Source organism: Eleutherodactylus coqui, chromosome 4 (assembly GCF_035609145.1).
Source record: "Eleutherodactylus coqui strain aEleCoq1 chromosome 4, aEleCoq1.hap1, whole genome shotgun sequence".
NCBI lineage: Eukaryota > Metazoa > Chordata > Amphibia > Anura > Eleutherodactylidae > Eleutherodactylus > Eleutherodactylus coqui.
Window position 1 is genome coordinate 170258898 of NC_089840.1, and position 19192 is coordinate 170278089.

General features: G+C 45.4%; 1 protein-coding gene across 2 annotated transcripts in view; it reads left to right on the forward strand.

The window, feature by feature from the left end:
* KCNMA1 (potassium calcium-activated channel subfamily M alpha 1) overlaps positions 1 to 19192 on the forward strand; it is a 466431-nt gene that overhangs the window by 212227 nt on the left and 235012 nt on the right. For both annotated transcript variants that reach the window (XM_066600372.1, XM_066600373.1), the window contains exons 4-5: positions 12452 to 12545; positions 14797 to 14908. In XM_066600372.1, the coding sequence (XP_066456469.1) occupies positions 12452 to 12545; positions 14797 to 14908 (206 nt within the window). The remainder of the gene's footprint in view (positions 1 to 12451; positions 12546 to 14796; positions 14909 to 19192) is intronic.

Genomic DNA, 19192 nt, shown 5'->3' on the forward strand with positions numbered 1-19192 from the left:
CTACTGTATGATGCACGGGGCGGCATATATGCTGTTGGGCGGGGACAGACAGCTTAGCAGAGCTAAGGTTTCTTCTCTTTCCCTCCCCCTTGTTGGCTCTCTGCAAGGGGAGTAGGGGGGGACGGTGCAGGAGCTAGTGTGCTGAGGTCCTGCCCCTCTCCGCCCTTTGCAGCTGTTTGCAATGGGCGGGGCTTACCTCCGCCCCATCCCGCCCCTCCCATTGCAAAACTCCTATGGGAGTCAATGCAGCTGCCGCTGCCAGCGTTGGGGCACCCGGCCGGGCGCCTTTATGCTGCGGAGATACACCCCTGTGCACTGACGCATTGTAAACCAATATTTTCTATGTAAAAAATGGTACCAATAAAAAGTACAGTTCACCACGCAAAAAACAAGCCCTCATGTCAACGGAAAAATAAAAAAAGTTGTGGCTTTTGAAAAGTGGAGATGAAAATCCTCCAAAAATCATTGTGTCTGACCGATATACGCTAAGATCTGATGCAATGGATTGCAATGCATCAGATCACATGGCCGTATTCCCACGGCGTAAAAGCGCCCAGCCGGGCCAATATAGCGCCATGCCGGAATATAGTCCTGGAACTATCTTTCCAGCTGGAATACGCCGGCCGCTGCATGGGCTCCTATTGGAGCCAATGACAATGTCTGGAGAAGGGAGGTGGGAGGGAGTTTAGCAGCATAACTGCTAAACTCCCTTCCCCTTCTCTTCTCCTCTCTCCTCCCCTCCGGCTCTTTGCAATGGGAGGGGATGGGGTCAGAGCTAAGCCCTGCCCAATCCCATTGCTGGCTGCAGACAAGAGGTGGGGCTTAGCCCCACCCCTTCCTCCCCCTCCCATTGCAAACAGCCTGAGGGGAGGAGATAGGAGGTGGACCCACAGCATTGCGGCCTTGGTGTATATGCAGCGGGGCTGTGCTGTCTGAACGGGTGCACAAACGTTAGATTTGTGCGCCTTTTCATGCATCTTTACAACACTGGCTGGCCATGTGAAAGAGCCCTTAGGCTAACTTCCCACACAAAGTGTGAAATCACGACCTGATTTTGTGCTTGTCAACATGCGATTTAGCTGCAGATGTGAGACATTGTTGTTTCAAAATCGCCTCACATCACTTCAGGGAAGAGGCGGTCAGCCGCGGTGGAGGATCGCGGAGTTACTTCCATTGTTTTGTTGTGAAACTTAGCTCCTCCCCCACACGCCTCCTCTCATTGCAAATAGTGCTGAGGGGCGGGAGCTCAGAGCACTGCTCCTGGCTCTTCCAGCCTCCTCCCCCTGCAGAGAGGGGTGCCGTATATCAGCCAGGCGTGAAAACCCAGCCGATATACAGTATTCTGAATAAGCCCTAAGGGTGCACTCACAGATTGCTGATTTGCTGCAGATTTTAGTGCAGAGCTGCAGCAGATTTCACCCCTTCTATTTGTAGTCAATTGAAAGGCTGAAATCTGCTACAAAATCCACAGCAAATCAGCGACGTGTGAACGCACGGTGCCAGTCCTCTTTCAGTGACTGAAGGGGTTCTGAGTCCTTACAGACTTTGCAAGTAGAGAAATCTTTTCAGAATTTGTTATTTTTGCATAAACTTGTATGGACAGTCAGAATATAAATGTGTGTGATAAAGCAAACCATTAAAAAAAGTCATTTTCTGGCGATACATCAGACTACAAGGAATGCCTTCTAAGGATCTTGATTTTTAGGAAAGCCGCTCTGAGAGCTGTCATGAACCATTTACATTGGATAGTATGTCCAGGGGTCAGAAGTTCTCCTCATTGATCATGAATGAGAGCTCTCAGGTTTCAACATTGTTAAAAATGCTAAAAACAGGGGGGCATGTCCTGGCATCCCTTAGCCCCTTCCCACTATATGACGTACCGGTTCATCATGGGAGGCGGGTACTTCGCGCAAAATGACGTACCGTACGTCATCGGGATAGCGCGAGATCATAGCAGATCTCGCGCTATCCCGCAGCGGGAGCCGGCTGTCAGTCACAGCCGGCGTCCCGCTGCAACAGCGGGGGGGGGGGGGGCATCGGAGATGCGCCCCCTGCTGTTAACCCCTTCCCTGCCGAGATCTAAGTAGATCGCAGCAGGAAGAGTTCACAGAGGGAGCGCGCTCCCTCTGTGTCCCCGGCTGGCTCTCACGATGTTATCGCGAGAGCCCGGCCTGTTGCCATGGCAACAGGATGCCAGACACTGGCGTCCTGTGTTGCCAATGCCTATGATCGCTGTATAAGCGATAAGGCATGGGAGAGCAGTAGCTCTGCCATGCCTTATCACAGCGATCATAGGTACAGTGCTGCAAGTCCCTCAGAGGGACTCAAATAGTGTAAAAAAAAGAAGGAAAAATGTAAAAAAAAGAAAAATGTAAAAAAAAAGTGTAAAAAAAATCCTTTTTTTGTGCTTTTTTAAATATTAGCATAAAAAAAGGTTAAAAAAAATTAAAACCCCACATATTTGGTATTGACGCGTCTGTAACGACGTGTACAAAAAGCTGAACATGCTTTTTATTTTGTACGGCAAAAAGCGTAAAAAAAAACTCTAAAAAACAGAGGCAATAAAAGTGATCAAAAAAGCCGTACATTCCCCAAAATGGTACCAATAACAACTACAGCTCGTCTCGCAAAAAATAAGCCCTCATAGAGCTCCGTACATAAAAAAATAAAAAAGTTACAAGACTTTGAATGCAGCTATAGAGAAAGAAAGGCCATTGCAATGGCCGAAACATCGCGTGTCTTATTGCAAAATAAAGGAAACCTGTTTTTACTGCACCTGGACTTCTGCTGCTGTCACTCAATTCACTATAGAGAAAAAAAAAGGATTTCCAAAAAAAGGGTTTTTATTGCAAAAAAGTGTAAAAACCTAAAAAAAATATAAGAATTTTGATATCGTTGTAACTGTACCGACCCGCAGAAAGAATTTAGTGTGTCATTTATGCTGCATGATTAACGCTGTAAAAAAAAAAATCTATGGCACATTTGAGTCATTTTGCCCTGTTATCATAAAAAAAAAAATAAAAGTTTTACAATATAGTCTATGTACCCAAAAATGATGCCGATAAAAACTACAGTTCGCCATGCAAAAAACAAGCCCTTATACGGCCGCGTCGACGGAAAAATAAAAAAGTTATGGCTTTTGAAAAATGGAGATGGGAAAAATACCAAAAATCGCTTGGTCCTCAACGCCAAAATAGGCCATGTCATTAAGGGGTTAATGGCGGACGTGCTACTCTAAAGCTCCTACAAACAGAAGAAAACCCGAGCCACCTAGCTACCCCAACTCGTGGATCTTCTACCACAGACCAAATAACACCTTACCCGGTCACCGGTGAGCAATCGGAGAGCCCGATCGGCCTGCTGGGCGCCAGATGGAGGAGGGGAGAGCCGGGAATCTGCCGCGGCCTATCCATCCCTGAGCGCAGTGAGAGGCAGGAAACGGCAGCCACGATCTTTCGGCCTCATCCTCCCTCCGACTACCACCAGCTCCCGCGACAAGAGCGACACCGGCCGCACACAGCGCTCCTGGTCTTGTAGACAGCAGGCAATCCGGCGACGGAAAACACCCCAGAAGACCGTGAGCGTGAGGCCTACATTCCTTCGGCTCCCTACCAGAGACGAGGACGCCCATACCCCCCCATCCCCTTTTGCAGGCGGAGGTTCCCCCAGGCGCTGAAGAAACTTTTCACCCCCGGGAGTGAGAGCTTCAAGGCGGAGGCACAGCAGCAGGTCCTGCTAGGTGCCGGTAAAGATCTGCAGCGTCCATCTGTGTGAGTCCATTGCAGCTCTGCTGCACCCTGCAAGACAGAGCAAACAACATATACACCTGGAGGATAATTAGAACTTTTGACGCACTATCCCTTAAACAGTCTCCAGCAAATACTCTATCATCTACTCCACATTGCTAAAACACTTACAAGCCTTGTAAGTTTGTCACTCACATTAAATTCCAGAGCTTTTATTCGGAGTTACTCCACAATCTACAGATATAACCAGCGCCAACATAAGGTGACTTCTCCTATCTTGTGCGCACTAAAGCAGTGCCCTTGATTCCTTACAACGCTGAGCACAAGATTTCATCTAAGTTGACCAACTTCTGAATCTGCAACAGAGAGTTGAGAGGGTGGGGGAGGTGGTGGGGAGGAAAAGTGGAAGGAAAAATCCCATTTTTCTATAACAACGGTGAATCCTCCTTGCTCACCAGAAGGAATACACCTCTCTGCCTTATAGTGACCGACATAAATCTAACCAGAACAAAATTATTCAACACAACATTACAGCATATAGATTTCGCTACTACCAAGAAGCCAAAATAGACTTGACCAGGGAAAAAGAAAAAAAAATAAAAGATCGAACTGCTACACAGTTATAAAAACACCACAACCCTCGCAGTATAAACAAAAAACGTATGCACTACCGCACCAATGTACCACATGGAAATCCTATTAGAAAAAATAACTTCGACTTTATAACAAAAAACGTATGCACTACCGCACCAGTGTACCACACGGAAATCCTATTAGAAAAAATAACTTCGACTTTATAATAGAAATGCCATCTCATTAATGCACCTATAGCCACATGAGGCCTTGAAAGGTGGTCAAATCTCCAAGCGGACCTAAAGACATACTCTACCTAATTCTTGGACAAACTAACATCCAGCTCACCTATTCCTATACCGCAACCATGCGCCCAACTCAAACCAGAATGGGGAAAAATACCCCAAACCCCCAAGTACACGTAAAAAAGACCCCAAAAATACAAGAGACTTCCACCTCCTCTGATGAGAATTCCCGTTCACCACTCGAAGAACCGCAATTCCCTCCACCACCAAACTATGAAATACCCAACCAGAATCCTTCTACGAATTCTACTCCCACCCTGCCAGACAACCTTTTAACTCAAATAGAATCACTACTACAGAAAGAACTATCCAAAACTTCTTCTGAAATAACAACTAAACTCTCTGGCGAAATCCGAGAACTTAGCCAGAGGACGATTGCCCTTGAAGACAGAATGGACAACACCACTATAGTTCTTGAATCCCACAAAAAAGAAATAGAACGACTCCACGAAGAAATACATTTCCTACATGATAAACTAGAAGATGTAGAGAACAGAGCTCGGTGAGACAATATCCGTATCCGTGGAGTACCTGAATCGATAAAAGACCCGCAATCAACAATGACGGCGCTGTTTCAGGAGCTCTGCCCCAATATCCCAATCGACCGACTGGAGTTCGACCGAATTCACAGAGCTCTGAGGGCACCTAACCCAAATGGGCCCCTTACAGACATCGTGCTAAAACTCCATTTTCACCGCACTAAAGAGCAACTGATGCACGTCGCTCGCTCTTCACACAAACTAACCTTCCAAGGTTTCAACTACCAGCTATTCCCCGACTTGGCCCCATTGACCCTGTCAAAAAGAAAAACACTAAAGCCATACCTACAGATCCTACAGCGAGAAAAGATCCAGTACAGGTGGGGCTTCACCTTCAAACTGACTTTCTCATACCAAGACAAAGTGCATACTATCTTATCACCAAAAGGAGCTTGGCGATGCTTTAAAGAACTAAACTTACAACAACCACCTCCTGAGATGAATTCCGAAGATTCTCCACCTACATCCCCCCCACCCTCAAGACCAACACGCGGAAACGATAGCAATAATATAACAACCTCTTGAAAACCACTCAACCTCCCGAAGAGGAAAACATCATGAACCAACGAGACAGCAGGACGCTTATTCAATCCACGCCGATCCATGTTCTTTCTCTTTCTCCACCTGTTGTGGACTTCTTTTTGTTCTCGGACGACAAGGGGACACCCTGCAGCAATAGCTGCCCTGCAACTCCACAGGACCTTTCTGGAACATGAGTCGAATACGACACTGAAAGGATTCCCCTATTCCCCAGCCTACACCTCCCTTTTCCACTTAACTAATTCCCCCACTCCTACCTTCCCGACCCCTTACTAAGTCCACTTGGATTTCCTTCTTCACTAACATTCAGCCCCATAAACCACACCACTTCAAAGCCGTTTTGGCTTCACGCCGCCACCTACTTGCTCTTCCCTCTCCCTCTTCACCCTCCCCCTCCTACCCTCTCTCCCATGGGGTGGAGACTCTGAGACAGCCTCACTTTATCATAATTCTTACCACCATCCATGGACCTAAAAATAATATCCCACAACGTCCAGGGATTCAACTCCCCACAGAAGCGCTCAAAAGCCTTTCGATACTACAAAAACAGACACGCTGACATAATCTGCTTGCAGGAAACCCACTTCTCCTCTAATTCGGCGCCACACTATCTCTCTCCTCAATTCCCTACATTTTATTCAGCAAATGCACCAACTAAAACTAAGGGAGTAACTATCTGCTTTAGCAAAACAGCCCCCTTTACACTCACCTCCACTATTGCAGACCTGAAGGTCGATTCCTGTTACTAAAAGGCTCAATCCAAGACGTCCCAGTAACTATAGTATCCTACTACGCCCCAAACTCAAGACAAATCCAATTCTTCACGAAACTATTTGAGCTAGTTGAAAATAACAAAACTGGTATAGTAATTCTGTGCGGAGACTCAAATTGCATACTTGACCCGGATCTGGATAGGAACTGCATCTCCCTCCCAACACATTCTCCATCACCCCAACGCTCGATTTCTCATAATTTTAAATCTCTCCTCCAACAATATCACTTAATAGATATTTGGCGTGAAACAAACCCAACTACCAAAGATTACACACATTTCTCGGCTCCACACTCACTATACAGGAGAATAGACCATATCCTAGTCCCTGATACTTTTGTACCCCAAGTACCACACTCTAACTTTTATCGGTCCCGTGGTCAGACCACAGCCCGATAACCATCACATGCAATTCTTTAATGTCCAAACCCACAAACACATCATGGACTCTTAATGACTCCCTTATATCTATGCCTGAAGTACTAACGTTACTAAGACCGCAATAAGAAGAATACTTCCAGATAAACACTCCATCAGCCTCCTCCCCATATCTCTGTGGGAAGGACATAAAGTTGTGATCCGAGGCCACCTGATACAGATAGCTGCCAGACGAAAACGAGAACGCCTGCCACAAAAACAGAAATTAGAACAATCACCCAACTAGAAATAATAGCCAAAAAGCACCCAACTAAAAGAAACCTCCAAACACTAACACGCGCCAACACTGGACTCGATCTCAGCCTCACTGACACCGTAGAGAGACAACTGCGCTTCTACGTCTTCAATAATAAACCTTCCACACCACTAGCACGTAGACTCCGTTCGCACCCAGACGCAGGGGCCTTCTATAAACTACGCTTAAAACAAGATAGAATAACAGCCAACCCACTCACAATAACACGAGAATTCCAAAAGTTCTCAACCAAACTGTACTCACAGCAAAGAGCCCTCCCAATAGAAGAAATTACCTCTTCTTTTCAGGAAACATCACTCCCTAGACTAGAACAAGCATACCTAGAACATCTAGAGTCTGAAACTACTACAGAAGAGGTGACAAATGCCATTAAGACACTTAAGACTAACAAACGACCCGGCCCAGACGGTTACTCGGCTTCATACTATAAGAAATTCTCCTCAATTCTAAGCCCCCACCTAGCGAGCTATTTCAATGCAATGAAAGAGGGCAACCATGTCGGCCAAACAACCTTATTGCCCTCTATATCCATGATTCCTAAGCCAGAAAAAGACCAATTGGATAAACAAAACTAACGCCCCAGCTCCTTAATAAATGTAGATGTAAAACTTCTAACCAAAATCCTTGCAGCATGCCTAAATACTGCTCATCCCTCACTAATAGGCGGAGATCAGGTAGGATTTGTACCAGGCAGACAGGCCCCAGATAGCATCCGAAGAATAACCCACCTCACCCATCTCTGCAGAACTAGAGGCATGCCAGCAATGCTTTTGTCCCTTGACATTCACAAAGCATTTGACTCCCTGGGCTGGGACTACCTGTTCTCAGTCCTTGAACACTGGGGGCTCCCCGGCAGGTTTCTTACATGGATCCGAATATTATACACAAATCACAGAGCCTTTGTACCGAGGCTTCTGCTCCGACACATTCCCGATCTGTCGGGGGACTCGTCAGGGATGCCCGCTATCTCCTTTACTGTTTATATTGGCCATGGAACCCCTAGCTAACCATATCCGCAGCAACCTGAACATGTCTCCTTACCCAACCTAATGGGAGAACTATCCAGATTCGGGTCAATCTCAGGTCTAACCATTAACCAAGCAAAATCAAAAGCATTCAATCTCACACTACCTCCTGACATGCTTAATTCACTTCAAAGGAATTTCCCCTTTCAATGGGCAACGGGCTCTTTGGACTACCTGGGCATCCAACTAACTAACTCTTATGCATCTCTATACAACCAAAACTATATCCCTCTCCTCCGCAAGACCAGGGAACTTCTGGAAAGCTGGAGTTGCTATCATATATCCTGGATTGGGAGAATTAATGCCCTGAAGATGACACTCCTCCCTAAACTATTATACTACTTCCGAGCACTCCCAGTCCGAGTACCTGGACACCTCCTGAAGACCCTTCAACAAATGTCCCTCCGTTTTGTGTGGAGCCGATCAATTCCAAGAATACCACGATCCACTCTATACAGAAATAGAAAAAAGAGTGGCCTGGGAGTTCCAGACTATTCAAAATACTACCAAGCTGCCCAGGTGTCCCAACTAGCCCTTCTACACTCCTCCTACAACGCCCCTCTTTGGGTGTCACTGGAAGCAACCGAAATACATCCACTTACTATAGATTCCATCCTATGGATCCCGCCCAACACAGACCCCCAATCAATAACCCCATTCTTAATCACTCTCTGCACATCTGGGACTCCATGAAATAGTCAGGGAAACTGCTATCCCCCCACCTACCTCTTGCACCGATCTTGCATAACCCCATGTTTCTGCCGGGAATAGAATCACCCCTGTCCTTTGCGAACTGGACAAAATCAGGCCTCTCTAAACTATATCACCTATTCTCAACTGACGGACTCACTTCCTTCCCCACTCTACAAAAAAGATTCAACTTACCACCCTCAGAAATTTTTAGATATCTGCAACTGAAACATTTTATATCCTCCCTCCTTAAGAACACAAACTTCCTGCTGGCACTAACCTCATTCGAGAGACACTGCTACAAAAATCCGCACGCAAGATGCCTCATATCGCAAATATACTCAGACCTAGTGCATTCCCCCTTTAGAGCTCAACTACCATACATAACCCGCTGGGAAAGGGACCTCGGCAAAACTCTATCTGAGGAAGAGTGGGCCCAGATATGGGAGTCCACTAACAGTAGCGCCAAAAACATACTAATGTTAAAAAAATCCTTTAAAGTCCTACTCCGCTGGTATTTAACTCCTGATCGCGTAGCCCACGCAATCCCCGGATGTTCTCCCAACTGTTTTCGCGGCTGTCTATCCCCAGGAGACATGCTCCACACTTGGTGGACCTGCCCGCAGGTCAAGAGGCTCTGGATAAGAGTCTACTCTCTAATATACTCATATGTCACAGGCCACAACATTCGCAAAGACCCTTGGGAGGCGCTCCTAAACAAACGGATAAACAATATCCCCCCCCCTGACTCCAGGAAGTTGATTTCCTTTTTCTTCCAGGCCACGAAACAGGTAATCGCCCCGTCATGGCGAAACCCTCGCTGGACTTCACAGCAGTCAAACGAAGGCTAGACTGGTACTTAATAAACGAAACACTAACCTCTATTCTTGCCGACAGACATGATAAATTCCTAAAAATATGGTCCCCATTGCTAGATTACTTGTACCCCTCACAAAACAATAGGTTTCTGGCTTCCCTGTAAAAAACAGAGAACAACAACATCCACCCCATGGGAAACTCTTTACCTGTCTCAGAAACTCTCCTCACCCCTCCCCCGCCTAACCTACCCAATCTTTCCTCCCCTGTCCCCTCCAATAACCAAGTTAGGCCCTAGCCAGGCCGGTTATAAATATATTGTTGCTTTACTTTGCAACTCAAAACTAGATCGAGTTGGGATACAACAAAAAGAGGACTACCACATAACTTCTAGATATGTATCCCCTCAATCTACTCTCTAAAATGGTAAAAATGCTTGGTGAACACTAACAAGATTGTAACATCTTTTAGTAAAATGTTCATTACTATGCTGTAAACCTTGAAAATCTTATAAAATACATAAAATAAAATTACAGTAAAAAAAAATGCTAAAAACAATCTTGCAACATAAAGTTACAAAAATGTTGATATTTTAGATGTTAATTATATCTGATGAAAATGATCTAGAATATTATAGAGAACTTAGAATTTTATGACCCCAGGACATATTTGTATCCCCTAGATCGCAGGTGTCAAACACAAGGCCCGGGGGCCGAATCCGTCCCACTGCCTCATTTTATGTGGCCGGAAGCGTGCCGATGGCTGCTCACCACTGTAACAATTACTGGCTGGGGTGCCGCAGCTCCCCGCTGGTAATCACGCTGGCAGCACTAATTCCAGTGCACACTCTGATGTCAGTGTGCAGCCGAGATTCTCCTCCCCTGAGTCCCCTGCTCCTCAGTTCTGCAGGAAAGGACTTAGGGAGGAAGCGTGGCGGGCGCACACACTGATGTCAGTGTGCACCCGGCCCCAGCGCGAGCAGTGGGGGAGAGGCTGACAGCAAGGAGCAGGTAAGTATATGGGTTGTGGGGGGACTATTATTATTGAGGGGGGGGTAATATTACTGAGGAGGGGGTTAATATTACTGAGGGCGGGGGTTAATATTACTATTGGGGGTTAATATTACTGAGGGGGGGTTAATATTACTGAGGAGGTGGGGTTAATATTACTATTGGGGGTTAATATTACTGAGGGGTGGTTAATATTACTGTGGAGGTGAATAATACTGTGGGGGGGGGGGGTTAATATTACTGAGTTGGGTTAATATTACTGACGGGGATACTATTATTACTGAGGGGGTTTAGTGTTACTGAGAGGGGTTAATATTGCTATGTGGGGTTAATATTACTGAGGAGGATAATATTATTACTGCAGGGGGTTAATATTACTATGGGGGATAATATTACTGTGTGGTTATAACTACTGAGGGGGTAATATTATTACTGTGGGGGTTGCTACTACTTCTGGGGCCACTGTGGTGTACCCTGTTACTACTGAGGCTACTGTGGGGGTCACTATTACTACTTGGGCCACTGTGGGGGTCGCTATTACTACTGAGGCTACTGTGGGAGTCACTATTACTCCTGGGGCCACTGTGGGAGTCGCTATTACTAATTTGGCCACTGTGGGGGTCGCTATTACTAATTGGGCCACTGTGGGGATCGCTATTACTAATTGGCCCACTACGGGGGTCAATATTATTACTGGGGCTACAATGAGGATCACTAATTTTAGTGGGGCCACTATAAGAGTCACTATTACTACTGGGGCCACTATGAGAGTCACTAATACTACTGGGGCCACTATGAAAGTCACTATTACTACTGGGACCACTATAGGGGTCACTATTAGGGCTCGTTCACATGGGTGTAATCGTATTTCGGTTACACAAATACGCTGTGTATTTGCGAAATCAAAAATCGCATATGCCTGCATATTTGGGCCGCGCAAAAAAGAACGCAGATGGGCCCACTGAAATGGTGAGCAAATATGCAGTGAATACACAGATTTCCTACACATTCATACATATTTGCGCGGCCCATTCACGTCAATGGCCTATTGCGTAGTACGCAACAAAATAGGTCATGATGTGTGAAAATATACATCATGTGAAGGAACTCATTGAAATCAATGGCTTCTATTCACTGCATATTATGTATGCAAATATGATTGTGTGAACAGGCCCTTACTATACTGTCTTACAATCCGCCCTTTGAAGGTCACCATAAGCCTGATTTGGCCCTCGGTGAAAATGACCTTGACACCCCTGCCCTAGATTATCTCTTGAGACTTTTCCTCTAAAACTTTCTTTTAAGACTTTTCTTTCATTTGGTGAACATACATTAATATCTAGGACATTGCCCGAAGAAGTTGTCTCTTCATAGTCATTGGTGGTATATAAAAGCGGTTGGAAACCTGTGCAATTTCATTTCCTACAAGCCTAGCTTTTCCAATCAGCCATTATAGTCAAAGACTGACAATGTGATACCCTGTGGAAAAGCCAAGTGAAGCCGATGGGAGTGTTGTTGCTGCTTTGTTTTCGTGATCAGGGAGTCCCAGCAAGCTGAACATTGGTTGCATATTCTAGCAATATGCCACCAATATCTGTGATGATAAACCCCTTTAGATGGCATAAATGTTGTTTATGACATATTACAATTCTGGAGTTTATATTTTACTTTGTGTCACTGAAGTGTGTTAAACATTGAATATATAAAGAGAGATATTTTAATTATCTGTTTTCCTTTTCAGCCCTATTGAAACCTGCCAAAACTTCTACAAGGACTTCACTCTTCAGATAGATATGGCCTTCAACATCTTCTTCCTGCTATATTTTGGACTGAGGGTAAGTAGTATTTCTAAATATCTTTGAATGTTGTAAAAAGGTGAAATAAAAACTGAGAGAATAGATCATAACAAATCATAATGATATAAGTGAATAAAGGGGGTTGCTGGTTTCAGCAAATAGGGCTTGTTCATCACATAATGAAAAGTTCTGAAATGTTCTAGTTTTCTTTACTACAATACCTTGGGTAAAAATCACATGGTCTTCAAAGATCTGTACTGGTCATATGATGAGCAACAGGTGAAAGCGACATTACAGTTGCAGCAGAGTTATTAGAGTTTCTTGTAACTAGTCTTGTACCTACGGTATGTGATCGTCACACAATGAAGACAGATTTTCATGCTCTGGATGTAAACAATGAGGGTTTCCATTCAGCAACTATATGCAGAGTTCTTGAAAAATAGTGACTCCAAAAAAAATACAATATATTAGGAAGTTGCTGAATTTTTCATTTTAAAAGGAATAGATGCTTTATTGGAAAAGGGATCCTTTAAATTGTGGTGCTCTACTATTGTGAGATAATATATATTATTATACAGGGTGTAGTAAAAAAGCCAGATCCAGCGCTATATCCCAATATATTGAAATAACAATGGCGTACTTGAATAGGATGGCATGGATTCACTACATGATGGTATGGTGCTCGGGCCCCTGGGGGCCCCAGAACATGAACTTCAGTTTTGTGTTCTGGTCCCTATAAGAGAGAGAGATTAAAACCGAATTACAAAGTTGAAGAGCAGCATGTGAGAAGCAGAAATATACTCTCGCATCTCTCCCTTGGGACTTTTGTTACGATACATGCATGGGGCCATCCGACAGTGCAGTCCAGGGCTGCTGTCCCATTGTGGCATCCTGCTTGTTGACCACTACTATGATGCAGAGAAGAGATTTCACCCCGTTACCAGAGTCTGAGAGGGGCGCATTATTGGGATGCAAGAAACTGGATGGTCGTATCAACGAATTGTCCCCCACCTGGGCCATTCTGGCCAGACTGTTAGGAGGTGTTGGGACCAGAGGATTTCTGAGGACACACAAGGTGACTGGGCTCAGGACGCCCCAACAGACCACCAGTAGAGAGGATTGTCTGATCGTCTGACAAGCACCAGCAGATCCAACTGTTTCATTGTGTGCCATCCAGAGACAGGTGGCGCCATAGTTACATCCCTGTGTCTATCGGAACCATTTCCATTGGCTGAAAGACATTTGGTCTCAGTGTCCATCATCTGTACTGCCTTTGACACAATCTGTCACCTCCGTTTGCAGTGGTGTCAAGAACTTTGAAATTAGACGGCTACAGAGTTACTGTCTTCAGCGACTAATCCAGGGTTAGTATGGGTGCTGACGACAGCCGTATTCGTGTCTGGAGACCTCGGGGTGATCATCTCAATCCTGCCTTTGCTGTGGGCACACTGCCCCTGCTGGTGTGATGGTCTGGGGAGGCCATCATATACAACAGTCGGTTACCCCTAGTAGTGTTCCCATGTTACCCATGTGTTCCTCTCATGGTGGCTTCCAAAAGACAGCAGGATAATGCAAGGGGGTCACAGGAATGTCCTACACCATTGTTACGCTTCTGTGGCTGCCTGGTCGACAGATTTATCACCAATAGTACATGTATGGGACCATCTGTGATGCCAACTTCCACAGCCTACGAGTGTGCATGATCTAGAGGTTCAGTTACAGCAAATGTGGACCAATATACCGCAGGATACAATACCGAACCCTTATGCCTCCATGCCCACCTGTATTACATCTTGTATCCAAGCTAGAGGTGGCCCAACAGGGTACTAGAGCCTCCATGTCTGTCTGTATCACATTATGTATCCAAGCTAGGGGCAGTACAACAGGGTACTAGAGCCTCCATGATGTCCTGTATCACAACTTGTATCCAAGCTAGAAGCAGTACAACAGGATACTAGAGCCTCCATGCCCATATCACATCTTGTGTCTTAGCTAGAGGTGGTACAAAAGGGCACTAGACCTTCCATGACTCCTGTATCACATCTTGTATCCAAGATAGAGACAGTACAACAGGGTACTAGAGCCTCCATGCTCACCTGGATTTCTTCCTGAGTGATACTATTATGTAGCGCATCTTTGCCTTTTTATCCCAGTTCGCTATTACTATTGTAATATAGGACCCCAGTAGCGGGATGTCGCGCCGGATCAGCTTATAGACAACACCCGGTATTACCATTACTTTGCTTACAATGGCCTTTCTTTTGACCTCTAAACCCCTCTCTTTTGACAGTTTATCGCTGCCAATGACAAGCTGTGGTTTTGGCTGGAAGTAAACTCCGTAGTGGACTTTTTTACAGTGCCTCCCGTCTTTGTGTCTGTTTATTTAAACAGGAGCTGGCTGGGTAAGTAGAAAAGGACTTCCTTTTGTAGTAGTTTGTATGTGACTGTAGAGACATGTCCCTTTTACACGGGCTGAGAATCTCATGATCCTCCTTTACCTGAGCGAACGAGCTGATGACATCATCACCAGCTTGTCCACGCTCGGGCCGCCTGTTTAGGCTCCATGATTCTCATTGAGGGTCGCACAGTTCTCGTTCACCAGTCGTTCAGTGTCTCACAATCCTATGAAAGATCAGTGTCTAATTTGCCCAATAAGTGCCCGAGCCAGCGCTAATTTTTATGTTGGCTGAAGCGCACGATTTTCCTTCGTCATCAAGTCGTTGCCTGCATCTAAACTGCATGATTATCATTCAGTTTTGCTCATTTTAATGATTTTCTGAACGATAGTCATTCCATATAAATGCAGCATTACCGTTGCCTCATCAAGGTCTGTGAATACTGCGGGGCAAAATTTGTGTTGAGGCGACTTGTGCTCCGACCCCCTGTGTATAGCACCACTGATAGCATGCTCCCGCGCAGCTGACCAGCTAGGTTCCCTAGCTGCGGACCCCAGCCGGTCAACTATGGATGACGTATAATGAGGAAATATCATCAATAGTACTTGTCCCTGGAAAACCCCTAGAAGACCTAAGTTAAAGGGTAACCATCTGCATTGTGACTGATACTTCCACTGATACACAGATCTGTGCAGTTAGAGAAGAGCCTACTTTTTGTGTAGGGATCATTTTATGAGGAAGTGCTGCCCCCCAGTGTTCAAACATATTTTACAGTTTGTCATTTCTGTACTTACTGATAGATTTGCTTTCCATTATTTGGTGATCTGAATTATTGTTAAACTGTTTAGGGCTTTTTATGGGATTTTGAGCAGTTCCGTTGGGTTGTCCGGAGCACAGCACTGGTTATAAAGGTCCGGGAAAGAATGGTGATAATTGTCTCTGAAGAAATACTCCCACAAACCAAACACTATTGTAGGACATTGTGCTTGTCAAATGTCTATCCATCTTCTAGAGACGTCCACAGAAATCCCCATGCAGGATCCGTAGCAGGCTGTCATGGCTTCTGAATCATGTTTGTTTGGCCACTTAATAAGTCGTAGGGGAAACTTCTGAAACTACTTTCTACAGTTTTCTGACACAGAAGAGCAGTAAATGTTGGTGTCCACAATGTTGGAGCTCATTGCCCTTCCTGCCACTCAGCGGTTTCTCAGTGAAAGGAGGTTAATAGTGCCAGTAACGAGCCGCTGACATCTCCTCTCCTGGAGAGAACAGTATTGTGTTACTGTTACCGTATTACAGGATTTCCTTTCGCTCTTTCTCCTCTGCGGGTTTCCTTCAGGTCCTACATTTGTGGATGGCTAGATAATAGTCCAGCATCTGAAATCTATTTTCTTACTGTAAGGGTTCCTTCACATGAGCGTGTGCTGACAGCGTGCTATGTTGACGCTCGCACATATTGCGCAAAATACGCACGCAAGAAACATCACAGCACGTATTACCTTGGCGCACCAAAATAATGCGTGCCGCCTCATTCATGGCATGCAGTGAATTACGCCCGTGTGAGCCTGGCCTAAGGGGGGCTTAATGTGGGCATATTTGCGTAAGCAGTGAATAGAATTTATTGATTTCAATAGGCCCACTCACACAACACTTTTTTGTGTGTGTGGAAAAAAACAGAGCATGCCATACGCAGGTGCGTTCAATCCATGCGCAATACGCTGTGCAATTTAGAGAAAAACAGAAGACATCTGGGCCTTATTAGACTAAATAACCTTTTATATCAGAACGGGTTCATCTGCATGCAAACAGCTTGCTCTGCGTGTGCAAAAAGTACATTAAAATGTGCCAATGCGCGCACTAAAAAGACTCATTCATAGCGCAAATATATTGCGCTAAAGGATGAGCAGTTATGCAAACACTCGTGTGAAGCCGCCCTATGGCCTCATTCACCTGGGTGTATTTGTGGTCTGTATTACACATACATTGTTTTACACGCATAATACACAGTATTGAGACCCCATTGATTTGCATTGGGGTATTCAGATCTGCATTTTTCATGCACATATTTACATGCATGAAAGAAATTTCAGCACACCCTATTTTGGTCCATGTTACAGACTGAAGCCCCACTCAGACTCCCGTAGGCACAACTACGCTCACCAGCATAAAGCGCAGTTACGCCTGAACGAAGGGAATCGCTTCACCGGCAGTTCAAACTCCACGCCAGAGTGCAGAAGTTTGCAATCACCACAGGAAGACAGCGGCCGCCCGATCTTCCCCACACGCAGTATTCACTACAGGGCAGGTCTTGTTTTCCCGGCCATATAAATCACCGCATTTTATAAGGAATACACAGAGTTTCGGTCTGTGAAATACGCCTGTGTGAGTACCGCCCGGTCCGTCTTCAGTTATTGCACTCTTGGGGACCTCCGGGATCGTTTTCACACTTCTGAAACCTGAATTATAACATATACAGAATTGTATTCTATTCACCGAAGCATCGGACCCTTCTGCCGGCATGTTGTGCGCTTGGGCAGCTCGCTGCATACTTGTGCGTATTCGCATCATGGCTGCAGTTTGTGTTGGAACCAAGATCGCTATTCTTGGCATGAAAACACCTTGGAAACCTAACCAGGGTGCGAGCAGTCTTAATATTGTATGAAAACCATTTGGGCAGTTCACAACACACATGACTTCAACTGACCGGTAAATAGAGTTGATAACCATCAACAGTACAAGGGCTTTAGGTGTTAGATAGCGCCTTTCGAAATTTTATTTTGGCCCCTGCCTTCCCCCATTATAGTAAGATACGCTAGGTAAAACAGTGTTGGGATGTCATCTCAGACAACAAAGGTGAGTTGCAGCTCTACCAGCCGAGGGCAGCACTGCACATGGGCTGGCTGCAAATTTCGGCATAGAGGAAAAGCGCTAAAGACCAAATCCTAGAATGATAGAGTTGGAAGGGATCTCTGGGGTCATCGGGCCCGACCCTCTGCTCAATGCAGGATCACTACCATGTTTCCCCAAAAATAAGACACTGTCTTATATTAATTCCCCCCCCCCCCCAAAAAAGCACAGTGTCATATTTTCGGGAGTGTCTTATACCTACCTAGCAAACAGCGTCCTGGTGCCTCGTGCTGGTCTCCGGTGCTGCGGCAAGCTGACGAGTCCTCCGCTTTGAAAGCATTCTCTTACTAGTAACGGGGCTTTGAATACCCCGCCCCCAGCAAGCAAGTGCTGTGATTGGATCATGAGCACCACTGGCTCAGCCAATCAGAGACGTTGCTCGATGAACCAATTACAGCCATTCAATGATGTAATTCACTGAATGGTTGTGAATGATTGAGCGCCAGCTCTGATTGGCTGAGCTAGTGGCGCTTGTGATCCTATCACAGGATTCGCTTGCTGGAGGTCGGGTATTCAAAGCTCTGTTACCAGGAAGAGAATGCTTCTCTTCCTGAAGGAATGCTTTTCATGGAGGATGCAGCAGCCTGCTGCAATGCCGGAGACCAGCACAAGGGACCGGAATGTCACCGCTTAGGTGAGTATTGCTGTTTTTTGTTTTTTTTTAATCTAGTGTAGCTTGGGATTATTATCAGGGGATGGCTCATATTTCAAGCCCCACACCACAAAAAATAATAATAATAAAATAAAATCAGGGTAGGACTTCTTATCGGGGGAGGTCTTATTTTCAGGAAGGCACGTTCGATCAGCTTAGACAGATGACTGTCCAGCCTCTGAAGACATCCATTGCCTTCTCAACATCATTTTTACTGGCCCATGACTATTGGCTTACACTTTGGGTCTGTTCACAGCAAACATATATCATAATCTGCATTGTATCTTGTAGACTCTGACATGTATTTTGATGTGGATCCACAAATAAAGAGGTGAAATCTCCTGCGAATCCACACCAAAATCTGTCTCAAAGTGCACACCAAAAGGTGTAGATTTTGACACCAATTTTTGGTGCGGATTTTCTACAGCTTTTCCTGCTGTGGAAAATCCACGCTGTATGAACACAGACTTAGGGCCCATTCACAAAGGTATATTTCATATCCATGTCCGTGTAATTTATGGACAGAACACTGACCCATTATAACCAATTAGGCTATTGAGACGGGCATTTCTTCACACGGACTGATTGTCTATGTGAAGAGAATTGCTATTGTGCTATTCTGGTCCATATTACAGACTAGAATTGGACTAAATGAGAAACAGCAAGGGAACGAGTACACACAGGGACCAGTATCAGACATCGTTTGCCTGACATTCGTCCAGTGTAAATGG